The sequence below is a fragment of the Simochromis diagramma genome, unplaced genomic scaffold (genome assembly GCF_900408965.1).
Source record: "Simochromis diagramma unplaced genomic scaffold, fSimDia1.1 OVJJ01000050.1, whole genome shotgun sequence".
NCBI lineage: Eukaryota > Metazoa > Chordata > Actinopteri > Cichliformes > Cichlidae > Simochromis > Simochromis diagramma.
In genome coordinates, this window is record NW_024387188.1 from 542,183 (window position 1) to 559,265 (window position 17,083).

General features: G+C 40.2%; 3 protein-coding genes across 4 annotated transcripts; 2 read left to right on the plus strand and 1 right to left on the minus strand.

The window, feature by feature from the left end:
• Positions 1-833: 833 nt before the first annotated feature.
• On the plus strand, positions 834-3,799 carry prdx5 (peroxiredoxin 5). Its single transcript, XM_040049821.1, has 6 exons — positions 834-1,107; positions 2,299-2,433; positions 2,520-2,651; positions 2,806-2,844; positions 2,927-2,991; positions 3,470-3,799. The coding sequence occupies exons 1-6, from the start codon at positions 1,012-1,014 to the stop codon at positions 3,573-3,575; spliced, it is 573 nt and encodes a 190-aa protein (XP_039905755.1). The 5' UTR covers positions 834-1,011; the 3' UTR covers positions 3,576-3,799.
• A 113-nt stretch (positions 3,800-3,912) lies between these two features.
• banf1 (BAF nuclear assembly factor 1) lies at positions 3,913-7,107 on the plus strand. Of its 2 annotated transcripts, none has more exons than XM_040049823.1 (3): positions 3,913-4,123; positions 4,910-5,069; positions 5,517-7,107. In XM_040049823.1, exons 2-3 carry the CDS (start codon positions 4,944-4,946, stop codon positions 5,661-5,663), a joined length of 273 nt encoding a protein of 90 aa, XP_039905757.1. In that variant the 5' UTR covers positions 3,913-4,123; positions 4,910-4,943; the 3' UTR covers positions 5,664-7,107. The 2 variants fall into 2 exon arrangements, with proteins under 2 accessions (XP_039905757.1, XP_039905756.1); XM_040049822.1 differs by having other exon boundaries at positions 4,930-5,069.
• Positions 7,108-7,164: 57 nt separating this feature from the next.
• Positions 7,165-11,903, minus strand: gng3 (guanine nucleotide binding protein (G protein), gamma 3). The gene is made up of 3 exons (XM_040049824.1): positions 11,309-11,903; positions 10,370-10,469; positions 7,165-8,702 (listed from the first exon to the last, which is right to left on the minus strand). Exons 2-3 carry the CDS (start codon positions 10,466-10,468, stop codon positions 8,574-8,576), a joined length of 228 nt encoding a protein of 75 aa, XP_039905758.1. The 5' UTR covers position 10,469; positions 11,309-11,903; the 3' UTR covers positions 7,165-8,573.
• Positions 11,904-17,083: the final 5,180 nt, after the last annotated feature.

Sequence of the window (17,083 nt, forward strand, 5' to 3'; positions counted from 1 at the left end):
TCTCCCATAGCCAATCATCATATGATCAACTACCTTTGGTCATGTTGTTTACATGTATCATATAGCCTAACTGGCAAATTGTAAGCTAATCTTGTAGTGGCAGCGTAGGTGTGCCTTTACATTTAATTAATTACTACAAAGCAAAAAATTACCAAGAAAAAATTGTGATGTGAGTAATGAAGGCGTTTGTGTCCCTGAAGAGCCCTTTTAGAGCCTACTTTTAATTTGTCACAGCAATGGAAACACAGGTGTATAACCAAGGGCTGTGATCGATTTGGGAGGGTTGGCTTCATACACTGTGTGACTACTTCGCTGCTGTGGCTCACTAACAGGCTTCATGGAACCAAACCATCATTTTTTCTGTGAAAAAGGCCTAATAGTATAAAAGTATGAATATTCGCTCTGTGTGATACTGCAAATTTGGATACTGACTCAATGCCAAGTAAATGCAGGGCCAGTATTGCCAATACCAATGCTGACACTTTCAACCCATAAAGCCAGCATATAAGGTATATTTTTGTCATTTACCCCCTCCAAAAAATTACTAACACAATTCAGTGGGAATTTAGGAGGATAGAAACAAAACATCCATCCGATACCCATACCGTCACTGGTATTGATACAATCAATATGTGAACCATCTGCCCACACATATATAACATTTTCCTGACTTTGGTGAAGTCTTCCCTTGCATTGTGCAAAGTTATTTTTCTTTATCGGAACTGCTATAGCTCCACGGGCTACTTTCAGTCTCTAGCCCTAACTGTAGACATGTGGGTTTGCTAGCAGATGGCGCAGTAAATAAAGGCTTAGCGGGCCCAAATCTGGCAACTACGTACCTACAGCCAGACCTAATGTGGGACAGCAGTGTAGGTAACTGTACCCGAGGTAAGAGTGACAAGTGAGCTTTGGGCGTGTCCAAGCAGAAATTAAGGCAGCGCACACGGCACGATAAAAGCCCCACCAACCGCTTTTCTAATACCTTGCTAAATAGCTTGCTAAATAGCTACAATGCTCCCCGTGACATCCGCTGTACTCAGAAGTTCCCGTGTGCTCCAGAGCGCTAGACTACTGCACATTACTCCGACATCCAAAATGCCGATTCAGGTAAGGCTTGCGAGCGTTTCGCTGCCGGGTATGCTCTACATGCACGAGCCAAATGCGACTGTGTCAGTGCGTTTTACTGTAACTTGCTAAATAAAGCGGTTACGTTGTTTATTTGTAGCTCACCATGCTAACTACCCGTGTGAATTCCGTCCCCGTGACAGGCGTTATCTTCATCATTATCGGTTGTTAATAACAGCCGTCCTGTCGGTGCTTGTCTCCGCACCTTCCTTCCCCACCTGTTAAACTCGTTTTGAGCGTAGCTTGCGTGTAAATCAATCTCACCTTCTCTTTAGTCGACTAGGCTTGTTTATTTTATAGATGCACACTCATGGTACTTTTTAAGGCCCGTCAAGGCAGTATTCCGCTATTTTCTTTTGTTTGTTTTAAATACAGCCAAAATCACGGCCAGTATATGTGCACCTAAGTATAAGTATATATGTTGTATTTGGGTCACTTGCAGCTTTTCTGAATTCACTTCACGGCCATGCAAATCGTTGCAACATTGGGTTATTTAACCCATTTTTTTTTGTAGGATAACTGTACTCAAGTGCATTGCAGTTCGGATTATTGTCTCTTGTTATGGGTGATACGGCTTTTTTTATGGGCTCAAATTGTGGTCATAAATATTTTGTACTTGTAAATCAGTTTTGTACTTGAATATCAGGATTTGTATGTGTAAATCAGGATTTGTATGTGTAACAAGAATTTGTGTGTGCGTTTTAAAAAAAAAAAAGAAAAAAAGATTTGTTTGTGGACTTAGCCAAAAAATACGTGTGAAACTCTGCACTCAAGTTTCAAGTTACAAGAACGAATTTTGAACCTATTTGGTCAATGTCATGTCAATCACAAATTTAACAATCCAATCAGAGAACAGATGGGTTCTAATTGTATGATTTGTCGCCCCCCAGTGGCCGTGCAAGATCCTGCAAGCCTTGTTTATTAATAAATAGGAAGCTGAATATTAGATGGGTGTGTTTTTGTATCTATCGTTCGTACGTATATTACGTAGAGAAAAACCCCTCTCCCTCCACTGTGTCATCCTGCAGCACTTCTGTGCAAGTGCAGGCTAAACGTAACACAAATAGCAGTGCATGCAATGTCCTCCAGACACATGCACATTAGTATCACTCACTTCAGTAATGTGAAATGTAGGTCACCATTGTTCTGTATTGTCATCTCGCCTCTCATCAGGTGGGTGAACATCTTCCTGTAGTGGAGGTCCAGGAGGGGGAGCCAGGGAATAAGGTGGCTATGGATCAACTGTTTAAGGGGAAGAAAGGAGTCCTCTTCGCTGTACCTGGAGCATTTACACCTGGCTGTTCCAAAGTGAGTCCACACTGTTAACAGTGCCTGTGCACATTGATAATCAGCTGACCTTATTAATTATTTATTTATTTATTTTTTGTTTTCAGACTCACCTCCCAGGTTTTGTGGAGCAGGCTGCAGAACTGAAGAATAAAGGTATACAGGAAATAGCATGTATCTCTGTCAACGATGCGTTTGTCATGGCTGCATGGGGAAAAGAGCATGGAGCTGATGGAAAGGTAGAGTACAACTGAACAACCTGCATTTAGATGGCTTTTCTGAACAATTAGAGAGCTCTGTGACATGTTAGTCTTGGACAAAGACCTGGGAAATGGCCAAAATGAACTTTAAGGATGCAGTAATGCTGAGCTTATGGCCACTTTTCCTCTGCAGGTGCGGATGCTGGCTGATCCCACTGGAGCATTCACAAAGGTAAAAACCAATATCTGCTTTATATTCCAGCTCTACTTGAAGCTTTAGTGACTGACTATTAATTCATCTTTCTTTGCCTTAGGCAATTGACCTGTTACTTGACAGTGATCAAATCGTGCAGGTACTTGGGAATAAGCGATCCAAGAGGTAACCTTTTTTGTTTGTCTCAAATTCCTGAATTTTATTAATAACAAGTTTGCACAGTAAAAAAGTTTATGCACTATATCCCCACAATCATTCCTGCCTTGAACATAATAAGTACTTTCTGTGCAGTTCTGTGTGCTAACAGTGTCACTACACAATAGTACACTTATGATGACACAGTATGTTGACTTTATAGCTGTCCAGAATCACTTTACTGCTCACTTAAGAGTGGAGCAGCGAGTGAGTGGAAATGCTTTTACATACAGCCTTTTGCACATTACCTGCTTTTGCACCTCTACCACTGCAATTGATTCATTGTGCAAAGGTTGCAGATAACTGCAGTGTTTGTGAAGTTTCTACTGATTTTTCAATCTTAGCTCTGTCCATACTGATTAAAGACAAACTGCACACCACATAACTGTTATTTGTTCTGTTGGTCTTACCTAAAGTAGATTGGAGTGTGTATTTCATGTTGTTTCAGATATTCTATGTTGGTGGAAGACGGAGTTGTAAAGAAGCTCAATGTGGAGCCAGATGGCACCGGGCTGACCTGCAGCCTGGCTTCCAGCATTTTGTCAGCTGAATAAAAGAAGCCGCACACCCCGAGCTACTGTGAAAGTTGCAGTTATAAACCCACTTAAGCTTTCGCCTCCTCAACCCAAAGACTGATGCAAATGCCATGCTGGTGTCAGAAGCTGAGTTAGAAAATGATTAATGCGCACAACCACGACATGAAAGCCAATCCTAAGGACTGTGCATCAGTCTGTGTATACTGTTACTCCCTAGTTAATAAAATGCACACTGAAAGCAATATACACTGTTTTCTTTGCCTGTTTATTACAAAGTGTCTGCCACCTCAGCAACGTGTGACAGGCAAAAATGAAGACGTGCGTATTATAATTTATGATAAACGTGATAATCGAAATGCCTCATTAAAAGTTGGTTATGCCCTAGAGGTTTGTCTGTTTATCCTGCGAGATCAAAATCAGGGGGAAATGACGTCACGCGATTTTTGACCTGAAGCCGCAGAGAACCTGCGCATTGCATTGTGGTCGCCGGTGCTTATACAGAAATCGAAAGCACGTAGCTTTTCAGCTAACTACGTTAATATCAAGCTTGGACGGGAGACTAACGGGTAAGTTGATACGCAGCTGTGGGTTTTTGTTGTGATAAACGCAAACGTGCCCCAAAGGAAGAGGTTATTTGTAAATGAGCTTCATAGGAAAAATAAAAATTAGATTAGTAGCGTTAAAGCTTCATTAGCTCAAGTTAGGCTAATTTGTAGGCGCCTAAAATATGAGCCCCTGATTTCTAGCTTTACAACATTAACTTCATAGTCTGTGATTATTTTAGGAGCAAGCCCTGGTTTTGAGATAGCCGCAGCTTCTTGGCGGGAGATATGTAGGAAAAAAGGCAGTAATATAAACTGGAAGCTAGTGAACTTTAGCTCGGTGTGCTAAAACGCTTAGCATTGAAATGTGTTGCGCGCGCAATTCAACTGCTTGTACTGCACTTACGTTAAGCAATCAGGCGAAATATTTCACGGGTGTAGTTGTGTTTGGTGAGTCTGACTAGATGCTACTCGGTAATGACGATCAGTTGGTAATCCCAGGTGTTAAATATGTTAGCATTAGCACTCAGAGCTCCATAAAATAGGTCATTGCTGTAGAGAAAGATACGGCACTTGTTGATATGTTCGCACTGTAGGCTTGGTCCATAACTAGGGTTGACATGAGTAGCCAAACATTAAACCATATCATGTTCAACTACTGTCTAAAGAAGTTTCTGTGCCGTCTATCAGTTACTGATAAAAATATAAATAAGTAAAATTAGATTTGCAATTTTACGAAATATGTTTTCTTTTCACGAAATTGGGTAAGTATTATTTTCACTTTTCAGATCTGTTTATATTACCGTTTAGCACCTGCTATTATTTGACAGACTCCAAAGAGACCATGTCATCGACATCCCAAAAACATAAAGACTTCGTGGCCGAGCCCATGGGAGAGAAGCCAGTGATGGCTCTGGCAGGCATCGGAGAAGTCCTTGGCAAAAGACTGGAGGATAAAGGTTTTGACAAGGTGACTTGGTTTTTGATTAGCTTCTGCAGTGTGTTTATTCACACAGTAATTTTAAGTTATTTTACCTAGTAGGTATTGATTACTTTGAATAATATTGAAATAATCTTAATTTACAGCAGCAGTATATCACAGCTGAGACAAGCTTAACAGATTAGTTCTTATTTTTGGAAAACTAGCACAACTAAAGTTGTGATGTAAAGAAAAACAAGCTGCAGTTTTTCTTCTGGACATCTGTAAACGTTTGTTGTCACAGAAGAGTTGTTCTCTTGTCAAATCGGCTATGAATTTGATCAAACACACCCAAACAAATACTCATCTGTGCAGTTTTTCAGGTTCAGTTAAAAACTGGATCTGCTCGTTATCAGAACAGATGTGGCTCATTCTTAGATACTCGCACATCGGTCTTAATTACATTCTTGTGTTGTGTCTTCACATCCACTTCCACAGGCATATGTCGTCCTCGGACAGTTTCTAGTGCTAAAGAAAGACGAGGAGCTTTTCCGAGATTGGCTGAAGGACACTTGCGGAGCAAATGTCAAACAACAAGGTGACTGCTATGGCTGTCTTAAGGAATGGTGCGATGCCTTCCTATAAACATTCAGTCATTTGTTTTTGTACTTCTGAAGTCCAAGCTGTACATTTCCTCTTCTGATTTTCTTTTAATTCAGCCCCTGCTTATAATATCCATGTGGCCCAACTATTGGAATACTATGTGTACTTTCTGTTCAAAATTTAAAAAATGTAAATTTCTAGTGTGTTCATTGTTGACAGTGCGTTAAGAAGTTACCATTTTAAGCTCATTATGGCAGTTTTAGAGGTAAACTCTTTTTACCTTCACGATTTGTTTTCATTTATTTCAGCACATTTCTTTCTATTTAATGTGATGGTTTACCTGTACAATCTACACTAACACCTGTAGTCACCTGATGCTTTTGGGCTGCTTGCACCATTTGCTTGTTTTTAAATGCTACTGGAAGGTTTGATATGAGTTGTCCATTTTTTTTTTTTAAGTAGCACATCATATCACAGTTTCATGTACTGTAATTCCACCAGCACTGCTTCAACGATTTCTTGATAAGGATTGTCTGTTTGGCAGAAGATTTGGCTAATTTAATGTGAAACCTGAAAACTAAACCTAAAAAAAGATTCAACTGACACTGGTATTTAGAGATTTATATAGATATATGTATGTGAAGTGTTTTAACTTTGTGTCTTGCAAATGAAGACACACCACAGTCCTACATCTAGTCTACTCTAAGCTTGTTTGGACTTGAAGATTGAAATGTATATAAATAAAGATGCCAATGTAACAAAACAATACTTTCAATAATAAAAGTCTCTCTATTGCTGGTAACTTAGATATTGTGTTTGTTAGAAAGCTCGATATCACAGCTAGTTGTGCTGCTAGTAAAAAAATGCAAACCTTCTGTGGAGGTCGTGAAAGCAAAGTTACGAGTTGGTGAGCGTCAGACGGCAGGCATCCTGATCCAAACCCACAGTGATAGATCTAGCAAAACCATGTTAGCAGCTAATTAAAGTAGGTTAAAAGTAGTAGGCTTTCTTTTCTTTCTGCAATTTACAAGCTGAGTAAGAGCGGAGAAACCCTCTTAATCCACTGTCATGTGACTTACAAATAAAATATCCTTTATTGGTTTGAGTGGCTTTAAATGAAAATCCTACACCGTGTGCATTTTGTTACAACAGTGAGCCTGATATTTAGGTCAGGTCTTCATAGCTGAGCTAGATGTATTGTCTTTGAATTTCTAGACATGAGATGCCTTAATGCATGTTACTTTAAACATTTAACTTGGTCTAAAGAAGTGTAAAGTCCACAACACTGCATATTCACACTGTATTCACTAATCTTCCGTTCAAATGCTGAAACCCACCACCAGTTATCAAGCTGTATGAAGATGTAACCAGTGTGTAGCAGCTCTGTTAAAACGCAGGCCCACGTGTTTGCATTTGACTGTGAAAAGGTTTCAGCTTTTCTATTGCTTTTATTATAAAACAATAAAAAGCAAGTATCACATTTGAACATGTTTTTTTTTTTTCTGTGCATTTTGTCAGAGAACACCCCAAGAGACAGAAAATGTTTGATGACAGGAGGCTTTATTTCAGTGCTTCGTTTCCATGGTTACCCTTTTTTTCTGCCAAAGCTCCAGATTTGATATTTGCAACATGATGAAAATATGTCACTAATTTTTTTTTTTTTCTTTTTGAATGCTCCAAAGCAGGGGGGAGGCGTTTCCAAAAGTTCCAGGTCACGGACACGAGAAGAGCAGTTTTTCCGTTTCCTTTTATGAAAGTGGTGTTGAAACTTAACAGCTGACAGTACTTTAGATGGAGAAAGTGACACTGGTTGATCCATGACTTTTCTGGAAACCACTAAGAACCCCTGCTCTGGAGATCCTCTGATAATTTAAAATAACAATGATGCACACTTGTCCTTAAAAGTACATTAAGACTGCTTCATTTACTTGTTTTTATTTTCATGTCTTAAAGAATTAGAAAATTATTATTATGACAGGCTCAGAATAACCGATTAGATGATCTTACTTTAGTGGCTTAGATTAGATGTTGAAAGTCCATAACTCCTGGAATGTGTTTGGGTTTGTGTGTGTGTGCTATTTAACTACAAAATCTCAATTTGACAGTGATCCGATGCACAGAATTGTTGCTCAAGTTTCACAGTAGCACCTATGCATACACACACGTCCACATCCACACTACGGCAATAGTATAGAAATGAGCAAAAAAAGAAGAGGCTAAAATCTTAATACCCTCCCCCACCCCAAAAAACCCACAAATCAATTGCATGTGTCCAGTTGTAAACAAGTAACTGCCAAGACAGGGCTAAACAGTGAATGACGAAGGTCAACAATAGATTAGATTAGAAAAAAAATGCTGCTACTTGTGAGAGGAGCATACATGTTATGACCTCTGCCTACGAGTAGACAAAGAATGAAAATGTGTTTAATTACGCGGCATTAGTCTTCTCATTTATGGGGAATTTAAATGGGGAGAGCTGAGACATGTCCTCCATAATGCCGAGACCTAATGTAATTTAGGTTCCCAGTTTCAATATGAATCTGTTGCCTGTGACTGGTGGAGAAATAAGATACTTGGTGATCATGTCCCTTCTGGCAGTTACTTGTAACCTATTTGAGCATGAGATGCATGTGTTTCCTTTCAGATGAACGCTCTTTGTTTTTCCCCTTCCCTTGAGACTTTTAGCAACTTTGTGATTTTTCTAACTCTTTATTGATTAAATGTTAAATTATTCTTGTTTGCCCTCCTCTAACATTGAGACAGATGTTCGCAGTATAAGAATTTAGTTCAAGACATTTTGTAGTTGGTTATGTACTGTACATCGGCAGCTTTTATGCAACGTTACTATAGTACATTAATGTCTTATTCAGATTGGAAGTACATGTACACACTGTACATAGATGTACATACTGTACAGTTGTACTTTTTCATCACAACAATCCCTGATTTGTCTCAAAGCAAAGCGCAGAAGAACTTCTTCTCCCTGAATGGGTTCTCTGAGGTGGGCACGGGGGTGATCAGGGGGTCGTCGCAGGCGTGTGCGTCGCAGTATGCCATCAGGTCGGCTGCTGCCTTTGATACCTGGAGGTGGAGACGATGGGGTTTAGAGCATTTAATTACATTTTTCCCCTTTACACTTTCCCCTCATCCCGCCTCCGAGTGGTCACAGTAGGGAGCTGGCTGCCCCTCCCTGATTCTGGTGATTTGCAGGTAATTTCCCTGTAAAATCAGGAACTTAGTGACTTCCTCCCCACAGTCGCCAAATCCTTGCTTATAATACTGTGTGATTAATATTAAATGAATTTAAAGCACCTTGAGATGCCTCTTGCTGTTATAGGAGTCATCTCAAGGTGCTTTAATAGCGACAGTTATTGATTTTTTGCATGCTGCTTTTAACCCGGGTGGTAAAGTGGCATTGCAGACAGAAAATCCTCGATTTGAATCCACCAGCCAGCCTTCTGCGTGGAGTTTGCATGATCTGTGTGTGTTAGATTGGTTATTCTAAAATGGCCATAGGAGTGGCTGGGAATGGTTGTCTGTGTTAGAGCTGCGACAGACTGGTGACCTGTGCGGGGTCCACTTCACCTTTTGCTCCATGGTAGCTGGGACAGGCTCCAGCCTCACCATGAGCCTGAAGTGGATAAACATAAGTAAACGGATGGGAGGATCGATGGATGTTTCAGACCCTCATCCTTGTTGTTTTGAGTTATGTCTTTGTTATCTTTGCTGTGATCGTTTATATGCATGAGCATTATTTTGGCCTCTGCTCTTTCTCATTTGTATTTTCACAGGTGCACTGTGGAACAGTCAGAACATGAAATCTTTGTAGGACCCTCACAAGCCCCGCTACTGTACTGGCTTATAGTTTTAACAATGGCTGGTATTTCCCAAAAAAATACCCCATTTACCCCCACCCCCCCCACTCACACAGTAGATAATATTTTGAATGTGTCTGTATGGACATACTACTGTAGATTATGTAAAAAAGATAAAACATAGTAACACCACAAACACATCAACAACAATTAAAATTCAATATGTTCTTACTTGACTCAAAATTGCTTTGATTGACCGTGAAATGATGTTTGTATGTATGAATGGATAGTTTTCTTAATAAAATCTAAATATGAGCATGAAATGTGCAAACATAAAAGTAACTGAACGTTAACTGAATTATTATTTAGCTCTTGTGCTCCTTATGTGGATCTCTCTCTAACAACAATTTCAACCTTTACATTGAACAGCCAGATGTTTCAAAGGTTTTGAAAGAGTGCTGGACCTCTGTGAAGACAAACCTTCTGCTTCAGGTTCTGATTATTGGCCAGAGGTGCCAGCAGATAAAGCTTATCTCTAAAACTTTGCTCTCATGGTAGCATGAGACAAGTTTGCCTCCTGCTCATTTTAACGCTCGTGGATTATTTCTTACAAAGAGGCAACGTGCCTCTGCAAGGTGGCTTTGATGCAATTAGGAACATCATGCAAGCCAAACACCATTTGGAAAGCCTCCAGTGGGAAGCCTTCACTTAAAGTATGTTTGAGAAGGTCATCACTGCCTACCCATCATCGCTTACAACAAAATCTTCAAACCAAACTTGCATTTAGTTTGTGCGGCACAATTATTAGCATCTGACTGACAGAACTGACTTATCACAACATATCAAAGAATTCCTCTCTTAATTTTTTTAAAGCAGAAAACTTTCGTTTGTGCTGTTTTGGACCAAACTTCACGATAAATACGTGCGCCTCACCTTTATCCTGCAGAAACTAGCCTCGATCTTCAGTTGCTCCACCAGCTTCCTGGCTTGGCCGACACTCATGGTGCTGTTCACTGGGGTGTCTCCTTTCATCCTAGCCACAAACACGGCGACGTATAGAAGAGACAGGAAAAGCATTCAGTAGATTTGTGCATTTGTTTGACTGAAATGAAAGAAAATAATTTATCATCTTACTGTTTTTGTGTTGCATGCATCCTTCACTTTGAATGGATTTTTAGAGCCATGAAAAATATTAAAAATACAAATATGGTTGCAGTGAGCTATGGTGGCACTATTCATTGCCATTGTACAGGTTTATTAAGAGGATTATTATTATTTTTAAATAACAGCTGCTTAATCAAATGGAATACACATGAGAACCAGTTTTTAGACAAATACATTATATGTATTTCTCTTAAGACAAAAGAAACTGTGCTCAAAAATTGCATTATATTATTTGTGTATTTAGGCAAGCTGGGCTTTAAGGCAAGCATGAAGCCAGATATTATAAATATCAGTCAATACTGTGTCACAGAATCGGCACAGCTGCCACATTATGTCATCTGTTATCTGATATGGGATCAAATTCCCATATATTTTCAAAAATGCAAAGGCAACACACAAACTGGGCCAAATGGTAAGCATCATTCACTATAGCCCACAGATTCTCCCACTATGAACGGGAACAGGCACAGAAATATCAAATGTGGAATGAAATAACCACTGCAGCCATTCACGAAATGATGCCCACATATAACAAATGGAGAAAAACGTGTCACAGATGGAAAAAGGACTGAAATTAAATGGACTGTCAGCAGGAAGGAAAGGGGAAAAAAAGCATAGCATCAAAGGAGCGAATCTATTTGAACCATTCTGGACCTTTCCCCATTGTCTTTTTCCTTCTCCCTCCATCCACCCCCCTTTTCTCCTTACCCGTATTATATTCCTCTTCAGGTGCAGTCTTCCCCCCTCTTCTCTCTCTTTTTTCCCCTGTCTTTTTCTGCCTCTCTGGTGTCCCTCTGTCAGCTTATGGTTGGTGGTATGAGTGTAGCCGGACCCCACCCCTCACAGACAACAGCCTGGATGGTACCCTGCTCTGTACAGTCCAATGCACTGCAATTCTGCCACAACCAGGGCTAGATTTGCGGTGGATGGATAGGATAACCCCCTCGGCAGTGAGTGGTACCTGCCAGACAGAGGGAGGGGGGAGCATTGGTAAAGGTTTTCTAATGTGGGTGGATTGTACCACGTTTGTGCTGAGGAAATTGGGGCCAACTGGAATCTCTCAGGTTTCAATCTCTGACATGGAGCAGGGCTGTCTGTGTGGTCTGGGATTAGTTTTCAGTGCTAAAATGCTATACACAGCTTGGGACGTGAGCTCCATTGGTGTGAATCATGATGCGTCTCTGTGCCATTTGTGATGCCCACCCTCTCCTCTGTTGCTATGGGGACTGCTGCAGTCTGGCTCAATGGTTTACATCACATTTTAAATTGGGGAGATGTCGGCTAGCATTTAAATAATTATGTGCTACAGATAATTCAGATTAGTGGCTCAATTTATACATATTATAATGTTAAAGAAAAAGAAAATGGCAGAGGGGACGTAGTTTTTGTCAGAAACCAGATTTTTACGACGCCGTTAGACCAAAGACGCTGTGAAGTTAAGAGCTCCGTTAGCTCACCGCCAACAACAGCTATGGCTGTCGCTATGTACAAGAAGAAGAAAAAACACCACTCTGTGTGTTTAACTCTACAGTGAAGACTGGACTATAAAGTAATAGAATACTGGCCATTGCACAAAGTTAATTATATTAAGAGAAACTCGAGTAGACAGCCTGAAAACCTACAACACGGAGTTGAAGTTTGAAAAAGCAGTCCGACGCCATCTTTGCTATGCTAGTGTTTTCTTGGCTTTAATGGCGCTGTGCTGCTGCCCTTCTCATCTCTTTTTCGACTGTGGTATCTTTTCATTTGTATGGTCTCTGGTTACTGAGGGGCGTATCGCGTTCCAGCTAGTTTGTCCGTTTTGCTTGCCATAAGTTGCAATGTTGGTATGAAATAATAATAATAATAATAATAATAATAATAATAATAATAATAATAATAATAATAATACAGTAGAACAGAATTTAAACTTTGTGTTTGGTGTAAAGTTGCCCAAATCAAAGTGAAATTCCTTAAAAATAATTTGTTCTTTTTAAAAATGAGAAGGAAAAAGACATCTGTGCATGTCAGTGAACATTATTTGTGCCATGGTAAGGTGTGAGTGGTTCCCGCATAACCTATAACCACCAGCAATAAATGAGCTCCAGTTACAGGCCATAGCTTATTTATTTGTTTTCTTCTTAAATAATAATTTTCGTGCCTTTTCCCTTTATTAGACAGTGTAATGGTGGAGCGTGGATGGGAAAGCATGGAGAGAGAGAGAGTGGAGGAAGACAATCACAAATTTAATTTCAACTAACTATTGTACTGTATATGGTGCAGACATGACTTATTCTACTGTTGATTACTCTGCTGCAGCGCATACAATGGTGGAAGGTGAAAAGATAAGCTGCTACTGAGGTTCAAGTACTCCATCTGCTGGATGGTGCCGGCAGAATTTAATCAAATCTCAGCAGCAAGAAGCAACATCAAAACCTGAAAGGAAAGCCACTAAAAATGTGTCGTCATTAGTGGCTTTCTAATTATAAAATTATAGCACGATAATGATGATAACTGCTGCTCTTTTCTAATCTATTTAATGCTAACTGATAAAACATTAACAAAGAACACAGGAAACAGGAATACGTTACATATAATGTTGGATTGAACACATCTGCTGTGCACTATATATGTAATAAACCACACATCACACCATATTGTTTTGATATAATTTTAGTGATATGACTTAGAGGAATAGTTCATGTTCTTATTCTTAACATGTATGGTATAGAATACAGTATATACCAATATAAGCTGTAGAAGTTCACTGCTTTTCAGGTCATTTTTCTGTCGTGTATTTTTCTGCTGAGCAGACCCATTTCAGGCAGCACATCTGAGAAATGAACCCAGCAGGTATTTGGTAACATTACTTGTATTGTGAGAAACAGTTTCAACCCTATGATAGTTTTTTTGTGCTGGCACAAACTCTGAAAAAACAGCGACAGCAGGTACAAACCACTACATGACTGCAGGAGCCGTGTCTAAAGCACTCACCAGATGGTCTACCAGAGCTCCTCTTTCATCTCTGCAGGTTATTCTCTGTTATAATTAGTGTGAGTGCACATCCAACAGATAAGTCAGCTAATTATCTGATGCCGTACTAATGAAAAGAAAAAAAAAAATGGTGTCAAGCGTAAGTGGGAAAACAATGCAGGAGAAAATAGAGGTGTGGCTCGGTGAAAGGTCAACTTAAAATGTGCATAAATCCAGTTTAGCAAAATTTCAGGTGTTAACTCGGTGTTTCATTTTGCATCCTTTAAATGATGCCTTTAATGACCTTTTATTACACTCCTTTTTACATAATTAACAAAGCTTAATTAAGTTGAACATAATTACTGCCATGCCACACTGGGACCTATGAATCTGGAGACTCAAAGCTGAGAGACAACCAGTCTTATGTCTTTACTGCAGCTTCACTCTATGCACCTGATAGGAAAATGATTTTTAGCAAACACAAATTTAGGACCATTTTCAATAACAAGGCAGAAAATGGCAGCGAGGATAAGATCTTGTCTTGTTATCTCCCTGCATAAGTAAAGAGGGATAATCACTTTCCTCCCAAACACACTGCAATTTCAAGAGAAACTCTTGTGACCCAGTCACTGCCTTGTTTTTGTCTGAAAGCATGTAGCACGCAGGGCACTTCTCTGCCTCGAGGTTGATGTCAATAAATATTGAAACAATGTTGGTAAAAGACTTTCATTTTAAGCCATTTGGGGCCATTGATTCCGCCGTGGTGCTGAAACGCTGGGTGTGCGTCAGCTCAACAGTCGGTGAAATGCTCGTATTGAAGAGCAAAATGCTTAATGCATTATCTGTGGGACCATTTATGTCTGATGATTTCTAGCTTGTAAAAAGAGCTGGCGCTTTTAAATAAAATCTGTGTGGACATTTTCACATTAAAGCATCCGTTGCAATAGCCTCTGAGTCATCACGCATCACTGGTTGATGAGCTATCTTGTAAAATGCCCACACTTTGATAGGAGGCTGGTTTCAGGAGACTGATGCAATTGTAGGGAGTAGATTGTTGCCATCATACCGCCACACACTGTACTAAAGGTGGCAACAGATGTGCAAGCAGCTGAGATAAAGATGTGTCTGACAAAAGCTTCACTATGTAAACATTCAGGAAATTCTCCATTGAGTAATATTTGAATGCGCTACAACCAGTTTCCTGAATATCACATAGTGGTTTTCTCTGATATGTTTTGGAGTAAACTGCAACGATGCGAACATTCTGACGCCTCAAAGACAGCAGTCACCATCTTCACCATAGTGGTTTAGATTCATCAGTAGAAACGCAACAGATTACATGTGTGCCAATGAGAAGGAGACAGGTGTAACAGTAAAGCTGCAAGGAGCAGATACAGTGAAACCTGGGGTCAACCATCCAAAGAAAAGGACAAGGCAAAAGAGAGAAGAAGAGAGTAAAGGCAGGGTGGAGTGAGTGGAGATAAGCGCCAGGGCAGCAAGACTGGGAGGAAAGGTTTCCGTGACGATAGTGGGACCTGCTATGATGTCTGGTTTGGAGACAGTAACGCTGAAAAAGAGACAGCATGCTGAGCTGGAGGTGACAGAGTTAAAAGATGTTAAGACTTTCAAAGTCTTTCAAAGTCTTAACCATCCCAGGCAAGGCTGGGATGGTTTGGCATGTGCAGAGGAGGTATAGTGGAGAAGATTCATGGATGCAGTGAAGGAAAACATGGAGAGTTGGTGTGACGTTAAAGGATGCTAGACGTAGGGTGAGTTCAAGGCAGATGATACACTGTGGTGAGACCTAAAGGGAGCACGTGAAAGTATAAGGAGGAGGAGGAGGAGGAAACGGCTCTTCTGACTGCAATAAGTTTTCTGGAAATCCATGGAAAAACAGCTCTCGGTTCCTTTGGTCCACAACCTCAGTAAAAGCTTTCCTGATGACTTAATGGGCTCACACGCTGGTTTCAGGTCGTACTGAATAAAACATGAAGATCACTGTGTGAATCATGGTCATTATTAGAGCCACAGTTAGATCCACCCCTCGCTCGTCATATCTGGTTCGAAAACACACAGATGGTAACACCAAAAATATTTAGCTTAATGCTTCACAATAGGACATCATGGGAGCTTCTTTTATACTGTCTGTGTTTGCTAGGCAGTACAACATCAGACTGCTAACATGCTCACAATGCTGGCAGGTGGCAGCAAAGACATTAGATAAGGCACTCAAAGGATCCTGAATATAAATTTATGGGAGAATTCTGAACATGAAAGATAGTTATCACCCATGTAGTCCAATCAACAGCTGAAATGGGAAGGTTTTAAAAGCTGTAATGTGAAACAATGCATGTGCACGTGTAGTACAAGTACAACTTAATGGGGAAAAAAACTTAACTTGGTGCAACGTTTTGCCAAACCTTTTTTTTCTTGCTTTACTGGATATAACTCTCAGTTCTATACATGCCGTTTTTATGTCCCACTGAACCACTAAAGTAAAATTTATGGCTCTCCCCATTCACTTAGATACAGACTGCAAAGTAAATACATGGATTCAATCCAAGATGGCTGCTAAGTTGATTAGATGGAGAATGAAAGGCTCAATGATAAAGTTTATGTCTACAGAGAAATATGAATGTATGCACCAAATATCAACATAACCAACCAATACTTCATGAGTCTTATGATAGTGTTAAAAAAAAGAGCCAGGGAATTACCCCAGTCATCGGGATTCATCTTCCAGGAAACAAAAATTATTATACCGAGGCTTTGCATACACATCACCCCTAACCATGCAATGTTAACTTGTCCACCATTTGTTTGACAATTATAGTGACAATATAGGATCAAGTGAATAATGTATCACTCGTGGAGGCCTAGGGACTGGTCTGCAACCATCTGGCAAGCAAATATGTGTATTTCCTGACTGGTTGCAAGTGGTTGCTGGGAAGCTGGCTGCTAAAGCACCAGTCATGCAGGTCTACATCTTGTCAGTGACCTCCTGGCAACCATCTGTTGCTATGGAAACATGCTTAATCCCTAACCGGTTGGCAAAAACCTCCTCGTGGCTCCTTTGGTCACTAGCACATTGTATGGTCATAGTTTGAACAGAACCCCTCTGCTCTCTCCTTTTGCCCTCTCCCCGAACCAGTCGCAGCAGATGCATGCCTCTCCAGCAGATGCACGCCTGATTCTGTTCGCGATTTCTTTGTGTCAAAAGGGAGTTTTTCCTTCTCACTTTTGCCTTGGGATGCTTGAGATTTTCTCTGTATTATTGTAGGGTACTTACCTAAAAAGATTTGGCGCTGTATAAATCAAATTGGAGTGAAGTGACAGACTTGTCTATGAACACTTCCAGGACTATCCAATCTGTCGTGAAACCATGAAAACTGCAACACAAGGTTCACCTTCAAAGCAGAAGTTGTGACTTTTGAAACATGTCAGCTGCAATGCTGAGTTGCAACTTTTACTTTGAAGGTGAACAGTCTCCATTTAGTGTTTTTCTACTGCCCAAATAGTAGTTAGTATAGT